The 24,859-nt window shown below is 66.6% G+C and overlaps 1 protein-coding gene and 1 pseudogene across 3 annotated transcripts; one reads left to right on the top strand and one right to left on the bottom strand.

Moving 5' to 3' along the window:
* Window positions 1-340: 340 nt before the first annotated feature.
* Window positions 341-24,859, bottom strand: KCNC3 (potassium voltage-gated channel subfamily C member 3). 3 transcript variants are annotated; one of them, XR_016347170.1, is made up of 6 exons: window positions 23,968-24,858; window positions 14,218-15,154; window positions 9,822-10,016; window positions 5,411-5,519; window positions 2,017-2,059; window positions 619-744 (listed from the first exon to the last, which is right to left on the bottom strand). XR_016347170.1 is itself a non-coding variant. In XM_089770149.1 (5 exons), exons 1-4 carry the CDS (start codon window positions 24,568-24,570, stop codon window positions 5,434-5,436), a joined length of 1,821 nt encoding a protein of 606 aa, XP_089626275.1. In that variant the 5' UTR covers window positions 24,571-24,858; the 3' UTR covers window positions 341-744; window positions 5,411-5,433. The 3 variants fall into 3 exon arrangements, 2 of the variants coding, with proteins under 2 accessions (XP_089626275.1, XP_089626274.1); XM_089770149.1 differs by lacking the exon at window positions 2,017-2,059 and having other exon boundaries at window positions 341-744; XM_089770148.1 differs by lacking the exons at window positions 2,017-2,059; window positions 5,411-5,519 and having other exon boundaries at window positions 341-744; window positions 23,968-24,859.
* On the top strand, window positions 19,000-22,453 carry LOC149523382 (uncharacterized; annotated as a pseudogene).

Genomic DNA, 24,859 nt, shown 5'->3' on the forward strand with positions numbered 1-24,859 from the left:
GGGTGTATGAGGACACACAGCCGGAGGAGGGGTGTGAGGACAGACGGACGGAGGGGCTGGGTGTATGAGGACACACAGCCGGAGGAGGGGTGTGAGGACAGACCGACGGAGGGGCTGGGTGTATGAGGACAGACGGACGGAGGGGCTGGGTGTACGAGGACACACAGCCGGAGGAGGGGTGAGAGGACGGACGGACGGAGGGGAGGTATGAGGACAGACAGAAAGACAGGCGGGTGGAGGCAATGGACGGAAAGACCCAGAGGTGCAGCGTGGGGCAGGGGGCTCCGGGCCCCCCCCCCGTCTCTGTCCTTTGCTGACCCCTCCCCCGCAGTATTTGGATTCTCAGAGCATCCGGCCCAAAAATATAAACTCTGCCCCCAGCCCCGGTCAGGCCCCTCCCCCGAGGGCCCCCGGCATCCTGCTCCGGGCGGGGGCAGGGTGGGGACGCCGGGGTGGCCCCGAAAGTGCAATGCAGCGTGTCCTGGAGAAGCGCGGGGGGCGGGACCGGTACCCACATCGTCCCCGGCGACGAAGCCCCGTTGTCCCCGGCGACGCCTCTTCCCTTCCTCCACCTCCTTCTGCTTTTTTTGCTTAAAAAGTCGGGGCGTGTCCGGGCGCCCGGCTATAGGATGGAGGGCAGGGGGGGGCGCGGGCGCCGGGGGGCGCCGGGAGAGCCCAGAGGGGTGGGGGCGGGCGACAGGCGCAGCCCCGCGATGCTGTTCAGGCTCCGGGATTTCTCATAACCTGGGGGTGGGGGGAGAGACAGAAGGGTGAGTGGGGGGTGAGACCCCTGGCCCCCCGACCCACGGCAACACCCACCCCAGGATCCGCCAACCCACAGCACCCCCCGAACCTACGGCAGCCCCGACCCACGGCAACACCCGCCCCGTGATCCTCCAACCCACGGCATCCCCCGAACCTACGGCAGCCCCAACCCACGGCAACACCCTCCTCATCATCCTCCAACCCACAGCACCCTCCAACCCACGGCAGCCCCGACCCACAACATCTCCGACCCACAGCATCCCCCACCCCATTATTCCCTGACCCACAGCAACCCCTGACCTACAGAACGACACCCCACCAAAAACTGGATGACTCCGGCACCCCATACCCCAAGCAGGTTCTGGCCCACATTTCGCCCGACCTCCCCCCCACAGAGACCTTCCCAAAACCGAGCGACCCACACATCTGTGACCCCCACCTTCTCCCCACTCACCTCTACTGATTCACCCCAGTCCCCCAACTCCAGGAACCCCCTCCCAATTCCAAGTATCCCCCCCAGCTCCCATGGGGGCTCTGCCTTCCCCTCTGCTCACGCCAGCACCATTCTGCAAGGAGAAGGAAGAGCACCCGGGCTCCCAGCGTCCCTGCTCTAACCACTAGTCCCCACTCCTCTCCCTCCCCAGCGTCCGGGAGGGAACCCATGAGTCGCTCAGCTGGGGGTGGCATGTGTGTGTCCGTGGCCCGTCCCGAGGTGTGACAGTCACAGTGAGGCCTCTCCAGCCATCCCACTAATCCCCCCGCAGGGCCAGGGTTCTGTGGGGTGGCTGTGGGGCCGGGCAGGGCTCCAGCCTGGCCCCAAAGTGCCCCCTGCAACCAGCTCTGCAGACAGGAGACGAAATTGGCCTTCACTTCCTGTCCCATGATACGCCTAAGCAGGGTCCCTTTATACACAGCTCCCCCCCAGAGCCAGCTGCATCTCAGTGCCAGGCTGGGGGTCCCTATACACCAGCCCCTGCACCCCACCCCAGAGCCGGCCGGATCACAGTGCTGGGGGAGGGTTCCCCATACGAGTCTGCCACCCCACCCCAGAGCCAGCCGCACCTCAGCGAGGGGGTCCCCGTAGAACCGGCCCCTGTTGCTGCGCGGGGGGGAGGGGAGCCCTGGCGGGGTATGGGGGAGGAGACGCTGAGCTGCTTGGCGTAGCTGTGGTGGCTGGGATCGGGGGCGGAGGGGGCTGAGGTGTGGGGTGGGGCGTCCGTGCCCCGCAGGGAGCGGTGGCAGGGTACGTACCTGGCTGATGCAGCCGGGGCATTACAGGGGCACTGGGCCAGCCCTACAAGATGCATGAAATGGGGCATTAATTGGGGGGTCAAATATTGAAGAGGCCTGGCATGAACACAAGGGGGCCCTTAAGCACCCCCACCTGCACCCCCTTATCCTGAAACCCACCCCCGCCCTATATACCTGCCCTCCTGTCTCCCCCTTCTACCTGCACCTGACCCCAACCTCCACGCCAGCTCCCAGTGCCTCCCAGCTCTGACCCCCCCAGGAGCAATCAGGAAGACCTGCCTGCCCCCCTTGGGACCTGCCCATTGACTGGCCCTAAGGGGGTCACCGGCGCTGGCACTAAGGGGTTGGGGGTTGCTGGCACTAAGGGGTTGGGGGTTGCTGGCACTAAGGGGTCGCCGGTGCTGGCACTAAGGGGTCGCGGGTCCTGGCACTAAGGGGTCGCAGGCGCTGGCACTAAGGGGTCGGGGGTTGCTGACACTAAGGGGTCGCGGGTCCTGGCACTAAGGGGTCGGGGGTTGCTGGCACTAAGGGGTCGCGGGCGCTGGCACTAAGGGGGCGCGGGCGCTGGCACTAAGGGGTCGCGGGCGCTGGCACTAAGGGGTCGGGGGCTGCTGGCACTAAGGGGTCGCGGGCGCTGGCACTACGGGGTCGGGGGTTGCTGGCACTAAGGGGTCACGGGCGCTGGCACTAAGGGGTCGCGGGCGCTGGCACTAAGGGATCGGGGGTTGCTGGCACTAAGGGGTCACGGGCGCTGGCACTAAGGGGTCGGGGGTTGCTGGCACTAAGGGGTCGCGGGCGCTGGCACTAAGGGGTCGGGGGTTGCTGGCACTAAGGGGTCGCGGGCGCTGGCACTAAGGGGTCGCGGGCGCTGGCACTAAGGGGTCGGGGGTTGCTGGCACTAAGGGGTCGCGGGCGCTGGCACTAAGGGGTCGCAGGCGCTGGCACTAAGGGGTCGGGGGCGCTGGGCTCGGGTGGACTGGGCTGTAATTTCTGTTGGACTCACCACGCTGGGCCTAGACCCCCACGAATGCCCTGCTGGCCGAGTCACTGCAGAGCCAGGGGCTCCCTCTGGGGGTGTCCGGCTCTCCCAGGGCCACCCGGGCACTCACTGGGGGCAGGGGGCTCCCGGCCTGACCTGGGGGCAGGGGGCTGCAGACTCAAGGGGTCGGTCCCAGGGAGAGGGACCCTGGGGGTCTGCCATGCTGCCAGGCCAGGGCTCTCCCCTTCAGCTACAATGGGGGGGATCCAGGCATAGTCCCTATGGGTCCCCACCCCAGGCCAGGGGCCCCTCATATTCACCCCCAGGGCCAGGCCCCCTATTTGCCTTGGAGATGGAGATGGGAGGGGCTGAGCGAAAGCAACAGATAAAAACCAATGGATTGGGAGGGGCTCGGATGGGGGAGGAGTCCCTGGTGAGGGGCGGGGTCTGTGGAATGTGCCCAGGTAAGGGGTCGAGGGTCGCCGGCACTAAGGGGACCCTGCAACAAGGCGGGGGGGCCTGTGGAATGTCTCAGGTAAAGGGGAGTCTGGTCACCAGGGGGAGGAGCCTGTGGTATGTCCCAGGGAATGGGTGGGGTCTGGACACTGGGAGGAGGGGCCTGTGGAATGTCCCAGGGAATGGGCGGGGTCTGGACACTGGGAGGAGGGACCTGTGGAATGTCCCAGGGAAGGGGCGGGGCCTGTGGACTGTCCCAGGGAAGGGGCGGGGTCTGGACGCTGGGAGGAGGGGCCTGTGGAATGTCCCAGGGAATGGGCGGGGTCTGGACACTGGGAGGAGGGACCTGTGGAATGTCCCAGGGAAGGGGCGGGGTCTGGACACTGGGAGGAGGGGCCTGTGGAATGTCCCAGGGAAGGGGAGGGGTCTGGACACTGGGAGGAGGGGCCTGTGGAATGTCCCAGGGAAGGGGCGGGGTCTGGACACTGGGAGGAGGGACCTGTGGACTGTCCCAGGGAAGGGGCGGGGCCTGTGGACTGTCCCAGGGAAGGGGCGGGGTCTGGATGCTGGGAGGAGGGGCCTGTGGACTGTCCCAGGGAAGGGGCGGGGTCTGGATGCTGGGAGGAGGGGCCTGTGGAATGTCCCAGGGAAGGGGCGGGGTCTGGATGCTGGGAGGAGGGGCCTGTGGAATGTCCCAGGGAAGGGGCGTGGCCTGGGGATCCCAGGTGGGGGAAGGACCAGTCCCCCCACCCCATGGCTCAGTCAAAGGGCCAGTGTCCCTCTCCATCCCCCCTCCAAAGCACAGCAGATGGCTGAGTTTTGGTAGGACCCACAGGAATGGGTGTGAGGGGGTGGCTGGGGGTCTGGAAAGGGGAGTCAGCCAGTCAGGAGGAAATGGGGAGGAGGTAGCGGGGGGAGGGGATTAGGGCTGCATGGGGGGCTTCTGGGGGTGTCAACCTAGGGGACCCCCCCTCCCGTGCCAGAGCCAGGATAGGACCCAGGAGTCCTGGCTGCCGGCCCGGCCTGCTGTGTCAAAGGGGCGGTGGTGGGAAGGCCCTGGGCTGTCGGGGGAGGGGCTATGGGGCACAGGAGGGGGTAGCACAGACCTGGCTTGGGGGGCAGCTCTGAGGTATCATATGGCTGCGGCGATGATGGGGGCAGCCTGGCGAGGCGCTGGGAGAGTCCATGCAGGGTGGGATTCAGGGAGGGGTGGTCAGGGATGGGGAGTACATCGGAATGGGGGTGCAACACGAGGGGACCTGGGGGAATTGGGTGGTTTGAGGGTGCAGGGCAGCGGTCGGGTTGGAGAGGGTGGGAGTGGAGCACAAGAGGAGGCAGGGGCACCGGGTGGTTTGGGGGTGCAGGGCAGTAGAGGGTGGATTGGGGGGTTCAGCATGAGGGGAGGGGCGGGTACCGGGTGGTTTGGGGGTGCAGGGCAGCAGGGGGTGGATTGGGGGGTGCAGCATGAGGGGAGGGGCGGGTACCGGGTGGTTTGGGGGTGCAGGGCAGCAGGGGGAGGATTGGGGAGTGCAGCATGAGGGGAGGGGTGGGCACCGGGTGGTTTGGGGGTGCAGGGCAGTAGGGGGTGGATTGGGGGGTTCAGCATGAGGGGAGGGGCGGGTACCGGGTGGTTTGGGGGTGCAGGGCAGCAGGGGGTGGATTGGGGGGTGCAGCATGAGGGGAGGGGCGGGTACCGGGTGGTTTGGGGGTGCAGGGCAGCAGGGGGAGGATTGGGGAGTGCAGCATGAGGGGAGGGGTGGGCACCGGGTGGTTTGGGGGTGCAGGGCAGTAGGGGGTGGATTGGGGGGTTCAGCATGAGGGGAGGGGCGGGTACCGGGTGGTTTGGGGGTGCAGGGCAGCAGGGGGTGGATTGGGGGGTGCAGCATGAGGGGAGGGGCGGGCACCGGGTGGTTTGGGGTTCAGGGCAGAGGGGCAGTGTGAGGAGGGGGGGGTACTCACCCTATCCCAGCATGCCCTGCATTCTAGTGTTGGCTCCAAGAGGCGGCATTGGCATTGAGGTCATGCAGGCACCAGGGGGCGGCGTCCGTGGGCGGGAAGCACAGCGCGGCTATGGGGGGCCCGGGCGGGGGGCGGGGGCACGGATGGAGATGAGGGGGAGATAAACAGACAGAGACGCCGCATGAGATGGAGGTGCTGACGGGGGAGGGGAGCGGACCCGCCCCCCAAGGTGTAGCTCTCCCCCAAAGCATTGCTGGGTGCGTCGCCCCACGGGCCCCCCGCAGCCTCTTCTGCCCGCTGGCCCCTCCCCTCAGAGCACCCCCTGCTGCACCTTCTCCCCTGTATCTCCGGCACCGCGCCCCCTCTGGCCTGTCTTCGCTGTCCCTTCCTCCCCCACGCCCCACGGCACCATCACTCGCTGTGACAGCACCATCTCTGCCGAGAGGCATGAGAACTAGGCTGCCCGACATACTCCACCAAGCGGGGTTTAAATATCCCGGCTTCATTAACATAAACATGGCCGCCGCGCTGGGCCGGCTCAGCTGACGGTCGGCGCAGCGCGCGAGTCGAGACGCGGATCGGTCGGCAGGGGAAGCCTTTGTCGACGGCTCTTGTAAACCTCGTTCCACGAGGCATAAGGGATCGGTCGACAAAGGCTTCCCCTGCCGACCGATCCGCGTCTCGACTCGCGCGCTGCGCCGACCGTCAGCTGAGCCGGCCCAGCGCGGCGGCCATGTTTATGTTAATGAAGCCGGGATATTTAAACCCCGCTTGGTGGAGTATGTCGGGCAGCCTAGTTTCCACGCCTCTCGGCAGAGACATGTAGTATAGACATACCCTGACTGTATCCTATATCCTAACTGCATCTTCTCCCACTGCATCCCCACCCATCCACACTGCCCCTTCCCGCCACTGCACCACTGCTCACTGCACCACCCACTGCATCCTCGTCCATCCACACTGCCCCTTCCCGCCACTGCACCACTGCTCACTGCACCACCCACTGCATCGCCGCCCATCCACACTGCCCCTTCCCGCCACTGCTCACTGCACCACCCACTGCACCACCCACTGCATCCCCGCCCATCCACACTGCCCCTTCCCGCCACTGCACCACTGCTCACTGCACCACCCACTGCATCCTCGTCCATCCACACTGCCCCTTCCCGCCACTGCACCACTGCTCACTGCACCAACCACTGCATCCCTGCCCATCCACACTGCCCCTTCCCTCCACTGCTCACTGCACCACCCACTGCATCCCCGCCCATCCACACTACCCCTTCCCTCCGCTGCACCACTGCTCACTGCACCACCCACTGCATCCCCGCCCATCCACACTGCCCCTTCCCTCCGCTGCACCACTGCTCACTGCACCAACCACTGCATCCCCGCCCATCCACAGTGCCCCTTCCCTCCGCTGCACCACTGCTCACTGCACCACCCACTGCATCCCCGCCCATCCACACTGCCCCTTCCCTCCGCTGCACCACTGCTCACTGCACCAACCACTGCATCCCCGCCCATCCACACTGCCCCTTCCCTCCGCTGCACCACTGCTCACTGCACCAACCACTGCATCCCCGCCCATCCACACTGCCCCTTCCCTCCACTGCTCACTGCACCACCCACTGCATCCCCGCCCATCCACACTGCCCCTTCCCTCCGCTGCACCACTGCTCACTGCACCAACCACTGCATCCCTGCAGCATCCACACTGCACCTCCTCCCACTGCACCACCACTCACTGCACCAACCACTGTATCCCTGCAGCATCCACACTGCCCCTTCCCTCCGCTGCACCACTGCTCACTGCACCAACCACTGCATCCCTGCAGCATCAACACTGCACCTTCCCCCACTGCCCCTTCCCCCACTTCACCACCACTCACTGCACCACCCACTGCATCCCTGCAGCATCCACACTGCACCTTCCCTCCGCTGCACCACTGCTCACTGCACCACCCACTGCATCCCTGCAGCATCCACATTGCACCTTCCCTCCGCTGCACCACTGCTCACTGCACCACCCACTGCATCCCTGCAGCGTCCACACTGCACTTTCCCCCACTGCACCACCACTCACTGTACCACCCACTGTATCCCTGCACCATCCTCACTGCACCCCTCCTCCAAGGCTTCCCTCCCTGCACTAGTCATCCACCACAAGCCACACTGCACAATTGCAGACTGCACCTCCTCCCCTGTGCACTGCAGTGCACACTGCACCCCCACCTTTTGCCCTCCATGCCCCCACTGCATGCCCTGTACCCTCACTACACACAGCCCTAGCTCCCCTCCCCCTTCCTTCCCCACTGCATCCATTGCCCTCTGCCCCCCCCCGTGCCTGCCCCATCCCCCGACTCACCTGCTCCTCTGGGCCTAGCTGGCAGGAGGGGGGGGGTCAATGGGCTGATTTAATGGATGCTGAGCCCCCTCCACTAGGCCCCCTCTTAGGGATGAGGTTGGAAGGGGCCTGCCCTGAGGGGGGGCTCCAACATCCCTCCCATCCCATGTCCTTGTCTGGAGCCCCTCTGCTCCTGCTCAGGGCTGTCCCCCTCGTCCCCCCCCCATGGCCTGCCCTCCTCCCACAGCCCCAAGCAGCTGCCCCCGAGCCTGGGATCGCGGGTGGGGCTCAGATGCCAGTGTGACTCCTGGGGGGTCTGGACTTGTTGCCTGCTCCACGGAAAGGGGGTGTCATCCTGTGGGGGAGTGATGAGAGGGAGTGGGGCTGGATGGGGGAGGGGCTGTCCTTGCCGTGGGGCAGGGATGGGAGAGCAGAGGGGCTGGAGGGGGGGTCTCAGTGAGGGGGAGGAGGCAGGGAGAGCAGGTTGAGGGGAATGTCCATGCCAGGGGGGCACTCAAGGGCAGGGTGGGTTTGTGGGGGTCTGGTGACTGGGGGTGACGTTCTGTACCCCAAAGCAACACCCTGGCACCCCCACATTGGCCAGGAAGGCCTGACTGTGCTGTTTTCTACCCAGGGACTTGGTCAGCTCGGTGCATCTGTCGCTGCCCCCACAGCCGGCAAAACAGGCCAGTGCGGCCAAAGAACAGGGGCCTGGCGAGGCCTGGGGGGCCCGGCCAGCCCCCGGCACGACAGAGGCAAACAGCCAGAACTGGCTTGTTCCGAGCATGCCTCAGTTTCCCCGTGCGCTGAGTGTGTCACCAGCGGGTGGGGGAGGGTGTGCTGTTGCCCAGGGCCAAGCGTGACCCCGACAGGCAGGGGACCCAGTGACGGAGGGGCCCAGCCGGGCCTGGCCAGCGACCGCTGAACCCGTGACAGGAGGCAGAGGGCCCCAGGGTACCCTGGGAGGGGATGAGGAGGTGGGGGGGTCCCTGGGCCTGGGGGGCTCTGGTGACGTAGGTGGGGCTGTATTCACTCTGGCTGCTTTGTTGTGTTGCACGCGTGTCTGGAGTAACTGTGTGCGTGCGTGCCTCAGTTTCCCTGGGCCGTGCAGCCCTAGCTGCATGAGGAGGGGGAGGCCGGGTAGGGCTCATTGGGACTTAGTTCAGTCGCTCCCGCCCTGAGGGCCAGGGGACAGCAGATAACGCCTGGGACCCGGGCAGCAGGGCAGCCTCCAGGCTGGGGAGCGGTGAGTTCATTTTGGGCTGGCTTGGGGGGAGGGGAGTCGAGCGGGTCTGGGGGGCCGGGCAGGGGCCCAGGGCCCTCCCCAAGCTGGGCTGCCCTGGGCTAGCTGGGACCCTGTGAGCCAATAACCTTCCTTTCTACCTGCTGCCTGAGAGTCCCTGCGGGTGGGGGGGCTGGGCCGGGGGCTCCCCCACACTCCGTGACAGCTACACAGGGGGGTGCTGGGTGAGGGGCTGTGGGGGGGCTGCACAGGGAGGACACACGGGCAAGTGTTGGGGTCCCTGGGGCTGGGGCTTTGCTCAGGGGGCTGTGGGTGATTGGGGGGGCTACACAGGGGGGTGCTAGGTGGGGGCAGGGGGGCTGCCAGGGGGCAGTGAGTGGTGGGCCGTGGGGGGCACAGGGGACCGCCCGGGGGACAGTGCATGGGAGCCTGTGGGAGGCCTGTAGGGGGCTGCCCGGAGGCCAGTGAGTGGGGGGCCGTGGGGGGCGCAGGGGGCCGCCCGGGGGACAGTGCATGGGAGCCTGTGGGAGGCCTGTAGGGGGCTGCCCGGAGGCCAGTGAGTGGGGGGCTGTGGGGGGCACAGGGGACCGCCCGGGGGACAGTGCATGGGAGCCTGTGGGAGGCCTGTAGGGGGCTGCCCGGAGGCCAGTGAGTGGGAGGCCGTGGGGGGCGCAGGGGGCCGCCCGGGGGACAGTGCATGGGAGCCTGTGGGAGGCCTGTAGGGGGCTGCCCGGAGGCCAGTGAGTGGGGGGCCGTGGGGGGCGCAGGGGGCTGCCCGGGGGCAGCGAGGGGGGGCGGGTGGGGGGCGCAGGGGGGATCACCTTTGCGGATGCTGCCGTCGGGCGCCGGCCCGAACTCGCCGGCCGTCAGCAGGAAGCAGGCGCGGTCCCGGCTGTGGCGCTCGTGGGCCGCGGGGGTGACGGGCGACTTCTCCTCGGGGGACAGGGCCTGGTCGATGGTGGGGCAGTCCTCATTGGCCAGCGCCGCCTTCGCCGCGTCCCCGTTCTGCTTGGAGTCTGCTGGAGACAGCCAGGCTCAGGGGGGAACCCAGGCCCCTGGGCCCCCTCCCTCCCGCTCTAACCACTAGGCCCCCGGCCCCCATCAGGAGAGAAATGGCCCCTCGGCCCTCCGGACGGCCGGGTACCGCAGGGAGGGGTCGGTTTCCTGGGTTACAGAAGGTAACTAGGTGGGTAACCGGGCACATGGGATGGGTGCGCACGTGGGGGCCCAGGGTGAGGGGGAACTGGGGGCCCAGTGGGGGGGGGGGCCCAGGAGTGCTGGGGCCCAGTGGGGGGTGCCGGGGGCGCCATGGTTCCTGGGAAACATCCCCACAATTGCTGTGTCCTCCCCCCATCTCCTGAGAATGGTCCATCCAGCCAGGGGGCAGGAACGAGCTGGCCCCCCCCACCCTCTCCCCCACACCTGTCTGTGGGGATTGGCTGGGTGAATTCACAGCAAAGAGCAGCCAAAGGGCCAGGCAGCCGGGAGGGGAGGGGAGGGGAGGGGAGGGGAGGGCGGGCGGGGGGGGGATGGTCCAGACTCACATGCCCAGAGCCCCCTGTGATGCCCCCCCAATCCGCTCCCCTGCACCTCTCTGCCTGCAGGCCAAAGAGGACCCCTCCCCCCCCCCCCCCCACTAGCTCCCCTCCCGGCCCCCTTCCCCACTAGCTCCCCTCCCGGCCCCCTCCCCCACTAGCTCCCCTCCCGGCCCCCTCCCCACTAGCTTCCCCTCCCGGCCCCCTCCCCACTAGCTCCCCTCCCGGCCCCCTCCCCCCTCCCCGCCCCCTCCCCACTAGCTCCCCTCCCGGCCCCCTCCCCCCTCCCCGCCCCCTCCCCACTAGCTCCCCTCCCGGCCCCCTCCCCACTAGCTCCCCTCCCGGCCCCCTCCCCACTAGCTTCCCCTCCCCTCTAGAGCTGGGAGGGAACCCAGGTGTCCAGCTCCCCTCCCCGCAGGGCCGGTGGGGCAGGGGTCCATGACCAGTGCATGAGGCACCATCTGCTCCTGTCTCCCCTCCCCCTCAAGTCCTCAGCAGCCATATGCTCCTGCCCCAGAGCATTGTGGGTATGGGCTGCTGCCTGTGTGGCAGCCGAGCCACCCCCCCACCGCATGGCGCTCCGAGCCCCACAGCCACGGCCCCCTCCCCCGAGGCTGCATCGCACGCCCCTCGGCACCTGCACAGCAGGCAGCATGTGTCACGCCCCTGTGCACACCCACCATAGTGCACGTCCCGCGCACGCCCCTGAGCACACCCACCATAGTGCACGTCCCGCACACGCCCCTGTGCACACCCACCATAGTGCACGTCCCGCGCACGCCCCTGTGCACACCCACCATAGTGCACGTCCCGCGCACGCCCCTGTGCACACCCACCATAGTGCACGTCCCGCGCACGCCCCTGTGCACACCCACCATAGTGCACGTCCCGCGCACGCCCCTGAGCACACCCACCATAGTGCACGTCCCGCGCACGCCCCTGAGCACACCCACCATAGTGCACGTCCCGCGCACACCCCTGTGCACACCCACCATAGTGCACGTCCCGCGCACGCCCCTGAGCACACCCACCATAGTGCACGTCCCGCGCACGCCCCTGAGCACACCCACCATAGTGCACGTCCCGCGCACGCCCCTGTGCACACCCACCATAGTGCACGTCCCGCGCACGCCCCTGAGCACAACCACCATAGTGCACGTCCCGCGCACGCCCCTGAGCACACCCACCATAGTGCACGTCCCGCGCACGCCCCTGAGCACACCCACCATAGTGCACGTCCCGCGCACGCCCCTGAGCACACCCACCATAGTGTACGTCCCGCGCACGCCCCTGTGCACACCCACCATAGTGTACGTCCCGCGCACGCCCCTGTGCACACCCACCATAGTGTACGTCCCGCGCACGCCCCTGTGCACACCCACCATAGTGCACACTCCTGTGCACGCCCAGCGTAGTGCATGCCTCGCACACACTGCTATGCACACCCAGCATAGTGCATGCCTTGCACATGCCCCTGTGCACACCCAGTGTAGTGCATACCTCACACATGTCCCTGTGCACATCCACCATAGTGCACACCCCACGCAGACCCCTGTGCACACCCAGCATAGTGCATGCCCCGCACACGCCCCTGTGCACACCCAGCATAGTGCATGCCCCGTGCACGCTCCTGTGCACACCCAGCATAGTGTACACTCCATGCACACCTCTGTGCACACCCAACATAGTGCACACCCCATGCATGCCCTGGTGCACACCCAACATAGTGCACACCCCATGCATGCCCCGGTGCACACCCAACATAGTGCATGCCCCGCGCATGTCCCTGTGCACACCCCGTGTAGTTATGTGACGTAGCAGAGGTGCTGTCTACGTTTGTAACCCCGTGTTTCCGCCTGGCTGCAGTGCATTAGGTGTGATTCCCGACACGCCGTCACAAGTGCATGCCCTGAGCACGCCCCTGTGCACACCCAGAATAGTGCAGGCCCCACGCACGTCCCTGTGCACACCTAGCATAGTGCACGCCCCACGCACGTCCCTGTGTGCAGCCAGCATAGTGCATGCCCTGCGCACGCCCCTGTGCACACTTAGCATAGTGCACGCCCCACGCACGTCCCTGTGTGCAGCCAGCATAGTGCATGCCCTGCGCACGCCCCTGTGCACACCTAGCATAGTGCATGCCTTGTGCACATCCCTGTGCACACCCAGCATAGTGCATGCCTTGTGCACATCCCTGTGCGCAGCCAGCATAGTGCATGCCTTGTGCACATCCCTGTGCGCAGCCAGCATAGTGCATGCCCCGCGCACGCCCCTGTGCGCACCCAGCATAGTGCATGCCCCACGCACGTCCCTGTGCGCACCCAGCATAGTGCATGCCCCGCGCATGCCCCTGTGCACACCTAGCATAGTGCATGCCCCACGCACGTCCCTGTGCGCACCCAGCATAGTGCATGCCCTGCGCACGCCCCTGTACACACCTAGCATAGTGCATGCCCCACGCACGTCCCTGTGCGCACCCAGCATAGTGCATGCCCCACGCACGTCCCTGTGCGCACCCAGCATAGTGCATGCCTTGTGCACATCCTTGTGCACACCTAGCATAGTGCACGCCCCACGCACGTCCCTGTGCACACCCAGCATAGTGCATGTCCCGTGCACGCCCCTGCGCACACCCTGTGCACTAATCACAGTGCACATCGCTGAGCACACTCATGTTTTCACCTGTTGCAGCACATGCCCAGTGCAAACCCGTGTAACCTCCCCCGCAGCAGCGTTCACCCCCCTGAGCTGAAATGGCTTCAGCTGTGTGTGAGGGAACACAACCCCACTGCCCCCTCAACATCTGGAAACACACATGGCCCTGCCGGGACCCCGTGCTCCCGCCCCCCAGCCCTGTGGGCCCCTCGCTCCTGCCCTGCCCCCGCCCCCGCCCCCACCATGGCCACTCGCTCCCAACCCACAGCCCCTGCCAGCCCACCCTATGGGGAGCCCCTGATTCACTGCATGGGAGGAAGCAGGGTGGGGCTGTGACACAGTAGAAATTGAACCCTACACGTGCCTCAGTTTCCCATGGGTTCCCGGAGTGGGGGGGGACGGGGCTGTGACAGCTCTGAGCCACCGGAGTCCCAAGGCCCTTGCAGTGGGGCGCCGGAGAAGTGAGGACAGAGCCAGTCGCCCGGACGCGGACCCCTCGAACCCCACTTAACGGAGGGAGATGGGCGTCCCGGCCCCTCCTGGGCACAGGGCTGCAGCTCCTTGGCCCTAGAGCCAAGACTGGGAGGTCCCTGGGGGCAGGGCGGGCTGGGCTGCCTGTGGGGCAGAGCCTGGGGCAGGGCCTGCCATGGGGCTGAACTCCCTGTGGGACAGAGCGGGCTGGGCTCAGCATGGGGCAGGACCCACCACGGGGCTGGGCTCCCCGCGGGGCAGAGCCTGGGGCAGGGCAGGCTGGGCTCCCCGTGGGGCAGGGCGGGCTGGGGTCCCCGTGGGGCAGAGCCTGAGGCATAGCGGGCTGGGCTCCCCATGGGGCAGGGCGGGCCGGGCTCCCCGCGGGGCAGGGCGGGCTAGGCTCCCCGCGGGGCAGGGCGGGCTGGGCTCCCCATGGGGCAGGGCAGGGGCTGGGCCGGGCTCCCCGTGGGGCAGGGTGGGCCGGGCTCCCCGTGGGGCAGGGCGGGCCAGGCTCCCCGTGGGGCAGGGCGGGCCGGGCTCCCCGCGGGGCCCCTACCTGCCCGGTTGATCTCGATGATCTCCTCCTGGGCCAGGGGGCAGGCGTCGGCGGGGGGGCCGGGCCGGGGGCCGGGGGTGGCCTCGGGTTTGCAGTAGTTGGGCGAGCCGGGCTGGGGGGCCCGGGGGATGTGCTTGTTCTTCTTCTTGGGCAGCTTCTGCTTGGCCATGGCCAGGGAGTAGTACATGCCGAAGTTGTTGACGATGACGGGCACGGGCATGGCGATGGTCAGCACCCCCGCCAGGGCGCACAGCGCCCCCACCAGCATGCCCGACCAGGTCATGGGGTACATGTCGCCGTAGCCCAGCGTGGTCATGGTGACCACGGCCCACCAGAAGCCGATGGGGATGTTCTTGAAGTCGGTGTGCTTGCTGCCCGTGATGTCGTCGGGGTCGGCCCCGATCCGCTCCGCGTAGTAGATCATGGTGGCGAAGATGAGGACGCCCAACGCCAGGAAAATGATGAGCAGCAGGAACTCGTTGGTGCTGGCCCGGAGCGTGTGGCCCAGCACCCGCAGCCCCACGAAGTGCCGGGTCAGCTTGAAGATGCGCAGGATCCGCACGAAGCGCACCACCCGCAGGAAGCCCAGCACGTCCTTGGCCGCCTTGGAGGACAGGCCCCGCAGCCCCACCTCCAGGTAGAAGGGCAGGATGGCCACGAAGTCGATGATGTTGAGGCTGCTCTTGACGAACTCCAGCTTGTCCGGGCAGAAGCAGACGCGCATCAGGAACTCGAAGGTGAACCAGATCACGCAGGCCCCCTCCACGTAGGTGAGGAAGGGCTCCGTCTCCACCTCCACCGCCACCTGCGTGGCCGTCCCGTTGGCCACCGCCACCGTCTCCGTCTTGTTGATGATGCGGTTGAAGGCCTCGTGGGTCTCCAGGCAGAAGGTGGTGATGGAGAGGAGGATGAAGAAGAGGGAGGCGAAGGCCACGTACTGGAGGAGGAGTGGGGGGGGGGGAAACGCAGAGAGTTAGTAGTCGCCCTGTTCTAGAAATCTCCACCGGAGAGGAGAGACACCCCTCCCCCCCAAGACTGGGATCCCCTGGAGGGGACAGGCCCCAGGCCCTGGTCCTCACCCCCCAAGCCAGACAGGCTGGGGGGGAGCTGGCGCCCTCAAGAGGGGACAGGCCCCATCCTATTTCCTGCCCCCCTGAGCCAGCCCGGCCCTGCCCAGGGGTCCGGGTTCCCTGCATGGGACTCTCCAAGGGCTCTATTTGTACCCCGAGACCCTCGGAGGGGGGAGGGCTGGGGGAGAAGGATGAGATGGTGGGGAAATGTGGAGGACCTGGGTGGGAGGGGCAGCCCCCAGCCCCGGGGAAGGAAGGGCACCCCTATCCCTGCCTGAGACAGGACATGGAACAGAGCAGGGACTGAACCCAGGGTCCTGGCTCCCTGCCCCTCCCCCATCTGACCCACCGCACCGTGCCCCCCCCCCCCCAGGGACAGAACCCAGGGTCCTGGCTCCCTGCCCCTCCCCCATCTGACCCACCGCACCGTGCCCTCCCCCAGGACAGAACCCAGGGTCCTGGCTCCCTGCCCCTCCCCCATCTGACCCACCGCACCGTGCCCCCCCCCCCCAGGGACAGAACCCAGGGTCCTGGCTCCCTGCCCCTCCCCCATCTGACCCACCGCACCGTGCCCTCCCCCAGGACAGAACCCAGGGTCCTGGCTCCCTGCCCCTCCCCCATCTGACCCACCGCACCGTGCCCCCCCCCCCAGGGACAGAACCCAGGGTCCTGGCTCCCTGCCCCTCCCCCATCTGACCCACCGCACCGTGCCCCCCCCCCCCAGGGACAGAACCCAGGGTCCTGGCTCCCTGCCCCTCCCCCATCTGACCCACCGCACCGTGCCCCCCCCCCCCCAGGGACAGAACCCAGGGTCCTGGCTCCCTGCCCCTCCCCCATCTGACCCACCGCACCGTGCCCCCCCCCCCCAGGGACAGAACCCAGGGTCCTGGCTCCCTGCCCCTCCCCCATCTGACCCACCGCACCGTGCCCCCCCCCCCCAGGGACAGAACCCAGGGTCCTGGCTCCCTGCCCCTCCCCCATCTGACCCACCGCACCGTGCCCTCCCCCAGGACAGAACCCAGGGTCCTGGCTCCCTGCCCCTCCCCCATCTGACCCACCGCACCGTGCCCCCCCCCCCGGGACAGAACCCAGGGTCCTGGCTCCCTGCCCCTCCCCCATCTGACCCACCGCACCGTGCCCCCCCCCCGGGACAGAACCCAGGGTCCTGGCTCCCTGCCCCTCCCCCATCTGACCCACCGCACCGTGCCCCCCCCCGGGACAGAACCCAGGGTCCTGGCTCCCTGCCCCTCCCCCATCTGACCCACCGCACCGTGCCCCCCCCCCCCAGGGACAGAACCCAGGGTCCTGGCTCCCTGCCCCTCCCCCATCTGACCCACCGCACCGTGCTCCCCCCCCCCCAGGGACAGAACCCAGGGTCCTGGCTCCCTGCCCCTCCCCCATCTGACCCACCGCACCGTGCCCCCCCCCCCGGGACAGAACCCAGGGTCCTGGCTCCCTGCCCCTCCCCCATCTGACCCACCGCACCGTGCCCCCCCCCCCCCCCCCGGACAGAACCCAGGGTCCTGGCTCCCTGCCCCTCCCCCATCTGACCCACCGCACCGTGCCCCCCCCCCCCGCCAGGGACAGAACCCAGGGTCCTGGCTCCCTGCCCCTCCCCCATCTGACCCACCGCACCGTGCCCCCCCCCCGCCAGGGACAGAACCCAGGGTCCTGGCTCCCAGTCCCAGTGACTAGGGAGATTAAGTAGGGTCAGGGGGCCTGCGGGGCATAGGGACTGGACGGGCTGCGGGGAAACACGGGCGGGGGGAGCGGGAGACACGGTCTGGGCTGCCGGAGGAGGTTGCGGGGGGGGGGGGGGGGTGTACGGGCTGCGGGGGGGGTTCGGGCGGGGGGGGGACGACACGAGCCGGGCTGCGGGAGGGGGTTGCTGCGGGGGGGGGGGGCACGGGCCGAGCGGGCTGCGGGGGGGCGACATGCGGGGGGGCACGGGCCGAGCGGGCTGCGGGGGGGGGATTTGCGGGGGGGCACGGGCCGAGCGGGCTGCGGGGGGGGATTTGCGGGGGGCACGGGCCGAGCGGGCTGCGGGGGGGGGATTTGCGGGGGGGCACGGGCCGAGCGGGCTGCGGGGGGGGATTTGCGGGGGGGCACGGGCCGAGCGGGCTGCGGGGGGGGATTTGCGGGGGGGCACGGGCCGAGCGGGCTGCGGGGGGGGATTTGCGGGGGGGCACGGGCCGAGCGGGCTGCGGGGGGGGATTTGCGGGGGGGCACGGGCCGAGCGGGCTGCGGGGGGGGAATTTGCGGGGGGGCACGGGCCGAGCGGGCTGCGGGGGGGGGAATTTGCGGGGGGGCACGGGCCGAGCGGGCTGCGGGGGGGGATTTGCGGGGGGGCACGGGCCGAGCGGGCTGCGGGGGGGGATTTGCGGGGGGGCACGGGCCGAGCGGGCTGCGGGGGGGGATTTGCGGGGGGGCACGGGCCGAGCGGGCTGCGGGGGGGGATTTGCGGGGGGGCACGGGCCGAGCGGGCTGCGGGGAGATTGTGCCGAGTTTGCGGGATTCGCTGCTGCAGTGCGAGCGGCTCGGCCGGGCCCCGCAGCGCCCCCTGGTGGCTGCGACTCGCCCGCGCTGCGCTGGGGCCGGTCGGCCCGGACCGGGAGCCCGGAATAAACCAACAGCGGCCTGCGGCGGGGGGGCGGGGGGGGTGTCTGCGGGGGGGGGGGGGCTCAGCTGGCCCGGTCTGTTCTCTGAGCGTATCCCCCGCGTCCCAGACCCCTGCACCCCCCCGTGCCGCCCCCCACTGCCCACACACAAGCTCCCAGTCCTCCCCCTGCACCCCAGCCCCCCAACCTCTCCCCCCACCGCAGCACCGTCCACTACAAAGTGCGCTCTGGCTGGTGGGTGTGAGTGTCCGTGTCCGTGTGTGTCTGTCTGTGTCCGTGTGTCCGTGTCCCTGCGTGTCCGTGTCCGTGTCCCTGCACGGTGCGTGTCCCTGTCTGTGTGTGCCCGTGTCCGTCTGTGTGTGTCCATGTGTTCGTGTGTCCGTGTCCCTGTGTGTCCGTGTCCCTGTGTGTCCGTGTCTGTGTCCCTGCACGGTGCGTGTCCCTGTCTGTGTGTGTCCATGTGTTCGTGTGTCCGTGTCCCTGCGTGTCCGTGTCCGTGTCCCTGCACGGTGCGTGTCCCTGTCTGTGTGTGCCCGTGTCCGTCTGTGTGTGTCCATGTGTTCGTGTGTCCGTGTCCCTGCGTGTCCGTGTCCGTGTGTGTCTGTGTCCGTGTCCCTGCACGGTGCGTGTCCCTGTCTGTGTGTGTCCCTGCACGGTGCGTGTCCCTGTCTGTGCGTGTCCGTGTGTCCATGTGTGTCTGTGTCTGTCTGTGTCCATGTCCCTGCATGTCCATCCATGTCTGTGTGTGTCCGTGTCCATGTGTCTGTGCGTGTCCGTGTCTTTGTGTGTCTGTCCGTGTCCGTGTGTATCTACCTACACCCCTGCCTGGGCTGTCACACTTCTCTGCACACCTGCTCAGGCCCCAAACTTCTCACTGAGGGGTCTCAGGGTTGTTCCACATGCCACAGACTCATGTGCCTGCTGGGGGCAAACGTGTTGGGACCATGGCCCACTGGACACTGGCAGGTTCCTCCTGGGTCTCTGCTGATCCACCTGCCCCATGGATCCCCCAGGAGCTGGGCTGCGTGAGGAGGGCCTCGGAGGGCAGGCTGGCACCACGGGCATGGGCAGCCGGGCATGGCCGCTAGTATCCGATGGGCAGGTGCTGGCCAGGACGGCTCGCACCCGCGGGCACCTCCAGAGCGCGGCGTCTTTCCCGGCTGGGCTGGGTAGCGGCTCGCCCCACATGTGATCCACCCGTCCGTCTACCCACCTACCTGGCACCCTGACTACCTGCCCTGCCGCCCGTCCATCTGTCCGTCCGTCCATCCATTCATCCATCCATCCATCCATCCATCTGTCCGTCCATCCATCCATCCATCCATCCATCCATCCATCTGTCCATCCATCCATCCATCCATCCATCCATCCATCCATCCATCCAACTGTCCGTCTGTCCGTCCATCCATCCATCTGTCCGTCCGTCCATCCATCCATCCATCCATCTGTCCGTCCGTCCATCCATTCATCCATCTGTCCGTCTATCCATCCATCCATCCATCCATCCGTCCGTCCATCCATCCATCCATCCATCTGTCCGTCCATCCATTCATCCATCCATCTGTCCGTCCGTCCATCCATTCATCCATCCATCTGTCCGTCCATCCATCCATCCATCTGTCCGTCTGTCCGTCCATCCATCCATCCATCTGTCCGTCCGTCCGTCCATCCATCCTTCCGTCCATTCATCCATCTGTCCCTCCATCCATCCATCCATCTGTCCATCCATCTATCCGTCCATTCATCCATCTGTCCATCCATCCATCCATCCATCCATCTGTCCGTCTGTCCATCCATCCATCCATCCGTCCATCCATCTGTCCATCCATCCACCCGTCCGTCTACCTACCTGGCAACCTGACTACCCACCCTGCTGCCCGCCCATCCATCCCTCCATCTGTCCATCCGTCCATTCATCCATCTGTCCGTCCGTCCATCCATCTGTCCGTCCGTCCATCCATCTGTCCATCCAGCCATCCGTCCATCTGTCCGTCCATCCCTCCACCCACCCATCCATCCGTTTGTCTGTTCATCCACCCGTCCATCCATCCATCCATCTGTCCGTCTATCCATCCATCCATCCATCCATCCAGCCACCTGTCCATCCATCTGTCTGTCCATCCATCTGTCCATCCACCCGTCCATCCATCAGTCTGTCTATCCAACTACCTGTCCGTCTGTCACCCGCCCGTCCATCCATCAGTCTGTCTATCCAACTACCTGTCTGTCTGTCACCCGCCCGTCCATCCATCAGTCTGTCTATCCAACTACCTGTCTGTCTGTCACCCGCCCGTCCATCCATCTGTCCATCCGTCCGTCTGTGATGTAGTGGGGGTGCTGTTACAGTCACTGCTGTAGTGTGTGTGTGTGTACCTTAGTCCCGCCCCCACACTCTTTGGAGCTCTCTCTGCAGGAGGGGGAGAGGCCAGGCAGGACTCCCTGGGGAAGGTGCCACTGTCTCGCCTCCTGGGGACCAGGGGACAAAAGAGTCACCTGGGTCTGGGAGCAGGACAATGGGGGGGGCTGCCTGGGGGCTCAGGGTCCTGTTGCTGGGGGTTGCTTTAGTCTTGGTGGGGGGAAGCATGAAGGGAGCAGACTAAGTCCAGTTGGGGGGGGGGTCAGGGATCTGTGAGCCCCTCCCCTGAGGTCTAACATGGAGCCTGCGCTGTGTGTCTGAGAGCCAATAACCCTTCTATTCCACTGGCTGGGGGAGTCACATCTGGCTGCGGACAGGGAGGGGGCAGGGCCGGGGCCCGACGCGCCGTCACCCCATCTGTCCATCCACCCGGCCCTCTGTCCGTCCATCCAATTACCCGTCCATCTGTCACCCGCCCATCCACCCCGTCCATCCGTCCGTCTGTCCCTCCAACTACCTGTCCATCTGTCCGTCCCTCCAACTACCTGTCCATCTGTCCATCCAACTACCTGTCCATCTGTCCGTCCATCCAACTACCTGTCCATCTGTCCATCCAACTACCTGTCCATCTGTCCGTCCATCCAACTACCTGTCCATCTGTCCATCCAACTACCTGTCCATCTGTCACTCATTCATCCATCCGTCCGTCCGTCCGTCCGCCCATCCATCCATCTATCCACCCATCCATCCGTCCGTCCAACTATCTGTCCATCTGTCACCCCCCCACCCGTCCATCCATCCGTCCATCGGCCCATCCATCCATCTGTCCATCCACCTGCCCATCCATCCATCCATCCATCCATCCATCCAACCATCAGTCCAACTACCTGTCCATCTGTCACCTGCCCATCCGCCCATCCATCAATCTGCCCGTTCGTCCATCCATCCATCCAACTACTTGTCCAGCTGTCACCCACCCATCCACCCACCCATCCACCCACCCACCTGTCCATCCATCCATCCATCCATCCATCCATCCATCCATATGTCTGTCTGTCTGTCCATCCATCCATCCCCCGCATCCCACTACCTGATAATCTGTCCATCACCCCTGCTACCCATCCACCCCCCACCTGTCCACCTGACAGACAGCCCAATTACCTGTCCATCCCTCCCTCTGCTCCTCTATTCAGCCAGCCACCTGCCTGGCTACTCCTCCACCTGTCCATCCGTCTGTCCATCCACCTACCCACCCACCTATCCATGCGTGTATCTGTCCACCCATCTGTCCTTCCGTCCATCCATCCATCCATCCGTCTGTCCATCCACCCACCCATCCATCTGTCCGTCTGCCTGTCCATCCATTCACCCAATCCCCCATCTGTCCCATCTACCCAGCTATCCATTCATCTGTCCTTCCGTCCATCCATCCATCCATCCATCCATCCATCCATCCATCCATCCACCCATCTGTCCTTCCGTCCATCCACCCACCCACCCATCCGTCCTTCCATCCATCCATCCATCCATCCACCCATCCATCTGTCCGTCTGCCTGTCCATCCATCCATCCATCCATCCACCCAATCCCCCATCTGTCCCATCTACCCAGCTACCCATTCATCTGTCCACCCGGCCGGCTATCTGTCCTTCTGTCCATTCACCCCACTATTCATCCGTCCATCCATGCACTCCGCTCGCTGTCCATACCCCGCTCGCTGTCCCGTCCGTTCATCGGCTACTACCCGCCCATCCCCCCACCTCTCGCTCTGCCCCGTTATCCAGCCACCCGCCCGCCCCTCAGTCCGTCCATCTGTCCCTCCCTGCGTCTGTCCATCTGCCATGCTCACGCTCTCCCCCCCCTGCACCGAGCCGTGTCCATCCCCCACCTCGCTCCCCCCTTGCAGTGCCCTTGGACCAAGTCAGTGCAGGGGGGCCAGAGGGGGCCCCCATTTCACCCCCCAGAGTTCCTGTGAGCAAACTGCCACCCCCAGAGGCAGTGGACGGGGGGGCTCACCCTGTGCACCTGGCAGGACTGGCTGCATTGGGGCACCATGGGGGGTGCTGAGGTGCATCGTGGGGGGGGCATGGCAAGCTGGGCTGGATGCAGACTGCAGTGCAGTCCCCCCCCACTCGCTGCCTCTGCAGAACCAGCCTGTGCAGAGCCAGAGACAGGCTCTGTCCTCAAAGTGATCCTGAGCGGGGCAGGGGGAGGGGGGGCTGGGACAGGGCTGGGAGGGTGCAGGGGCTGGGACAGGGCTGCGGGGGTGCAGGGGGGCTGGGACGGGCTGTGGGGGTGCAGGAACTGGGACAGGGCTGTGGGGAGTTCAGGGGGGCTGGGACAGAGCTGGGGGGTGCAGGGGGGCTGGGACAGGGCTGTGCGAAAGTTCAGGGGGGCTGGGCCAGGGCTGGAGGGGTTCAAGGGGGGGCCGGAACAGGGCTGGGGGATGCAGGGGGCCTGGGAGAGGACTGTGGGGGTTCAGGGGTCTGACTGGGCATATGGACCCTGCTGGAGCTTGGGGTCCCCCCCAAATATCAGAGTCCATCACCCCAATTATCAGCCTAGCAGCCCCCCCAACACACAGCAGCCCCCTCGGCACCTGCACCCGCTGCCCCTTGCCCCTTGCTCTCCGACACCCACTCTCCTTTTGGCACACATGCCCCCTGCCCTGTTTCCTACACCCCTTCCCACTTCGCAGACCCCCAGCCCCTCTCGTGCCATGTGCCCCTCGCACACTCACCATGCACACTTGAAGGAACCCTTGCTTGAACTGTATTGCACACTCACACTGAGCCATGCACTAGTCCCTCACGCTGGCTTTGGTGCACACATAGGTGAATGCTCACACTGACCTCTTTGCGCGGTTCCCTTGCACACTCATATTGACCTTGATACACACGCACTTGCTTGGTCACACTGAACCTTGCACTATTCCCTTGCATGCTCATGGTGACCCTTGCATTATCCCCCTCACTCACATCGACCCTGGTGCACTTCCTCGCACAGTTACACTGAGCATTGCACTATTCCCTTGTACACTCACATTGACCCTGGTGCATGCCCTCACACAGTTACACTGACCATTGCACTATTCCCTTGTACACTCACATTGACCCTGGTGCATGCCCTCACACAGTTACACTGACCATTGCACTATTCCCTTGTACACGCACATTGACCCTGGGACACATCCTTGCACACTTACACAGACCATTGCACTATCCCTGTGTACACTCACATTGATCCTGGTGCATGTCCTCGCACACTTACACTGACCATTGCACTATTCCCTTGTACACTCACATTGACCCTGGTGCACATCCTTGCACACTTACACTGACCATTTCACTATTCCCTTGTACACACCCCCTGACCCTGGCACTATCCTTTTTGCACTCTCACACTGACCCTACCCTTGCCCACTCAGACTGACATGCCCTATTCCTGCCCACTGATCCTGGCGCCCACACTGGCACTATTCCATCACAAACTCACCTTCAGCCTGGCACAGCCCACCCTTGCACATTCACAGTGGTCCTTGCACGATTCCTTTGCATGCGCTGCACCCTTTGCACGAGCCCCCCCACACTTCTGCCAACACGGGGCCATGCATATGCCCTTGCACGCTCAGAGACTCTGGCCCCTGCATCCCCCCGCATGCCCTGGCCCTGGCCCCCATGTCTCGCCCCCCCCGCCACCCCCTTACCCTGGCCATCTTGGAGGAGTAGGGGTCTTCAAAGAGCGCCCAGACCCTGGGCTGCCAGCGGCGCCACCAGCCAGCCTGGCGCCCGTCCTCCTGCAGGCAGAGGTGCTTGAGGTCGCCAGCGGTGTCCTCCTCGTCCTGCCCGTCGGGGGCCTCGAAGCTGTCCAGCGCCTCCTCGGCGTCGCGGTGCTGCCGGTAGTTCATCCAGCAGCAGGCCTCCACGTCGGTCTCGTCGATGCCCCAGAAGGCCAGCTCCTCCTCGAAGAGGGGCCCGCACACGTCGGCCGGGCAGTGCAGCTTGCCCGTGCGGTAGTAGTTCAGCACGTAGGCGAAGACCTGGGGGTGGCGGTCGAAGAAGAACTCGTCGGCCGCCGGGTCGTAGTCGAAGTTGCTGCAGGCGTCGGGCTCGGTGAGCCAGGCCAGGCGGGTGCCCGGCAGGGTCTGCAGGGTGCTGCGGTAGGTCTCGTGCCGCACCCCCCCCACGTTAATCACGATCTTCTCGCTCTCCTCGTGCCGGCCCATGTCCCCCCTGGCGCATGACTTGGCTGGCGCCTGGCTGCCCGACTTGCGCCCGCGGAAGGAGGAGACGCACACCGAGCTGAGCATCGGGGGGCGGGCGCGGCGCCCCCGGCGTGCGGGGGGGCCGTCAAATCAGGGCGCTGCACGGGGCGGGCGTCATCGCGGCCCCTCCTCCGCTGGCCCCGGCGGGGGGGTCGGGATCCCAGGCGGGCGGGGGGGGCCGGAGTTGGGAGAGAGGCAGAGGAGCCGGCAGGCAGCGGGCGCTGAGAGAGAGAGAGAGACACGAGGGGGCAAGGTTAGTGCGGGGGGCAGCCCTCCGGCGAGCTGTCCCTCTGTCCCTGCGTCCTTCCGTCCCTCCGTCCCTCTGTCCCTGCGT

This window comes from Pelodiscus sinensis, chromosome 18 (assembly GCF_052426305.1).
Source record: "Pelodiscus sinensis isolate ZL-2025 chromosome 18, ASM5242630v1, whole genome shotgun sequence".
NCBI classification, from domain to species: domain Eukaryota; kingdom Metazoa; phylum Chordata; order Testudines; family Trionychidae; genus Pelodiscus; species Pelodiscus sinensis.

Excerpts from the sequence above, each read along its gene's own strand:
- KCNC3 (XM_089770148.1), bottom strand. The coding sequence starts at position 24,570 with ATGCTCAGCTCGGTGTGCGTCTCCTCCTTCCGCGGGCGCAAGTCGGGC. Across the intron at positions 15,155-23,967 it reads ACTCCTCCAAGATGGCCAGG|TACGTGGCCTTCGCCTCCCT; the intron begins GTAAGGGGGTGG and ends CTCCTCCTCCAG. Across the intron at positions 10,017-14,217 it reads CATCGAGATCAACCGGGCAG|ACTCCAAGCAGAACGGGGAC; the intron begins GTAGGGGCCCCG and ends TGTCTCCAGCAG.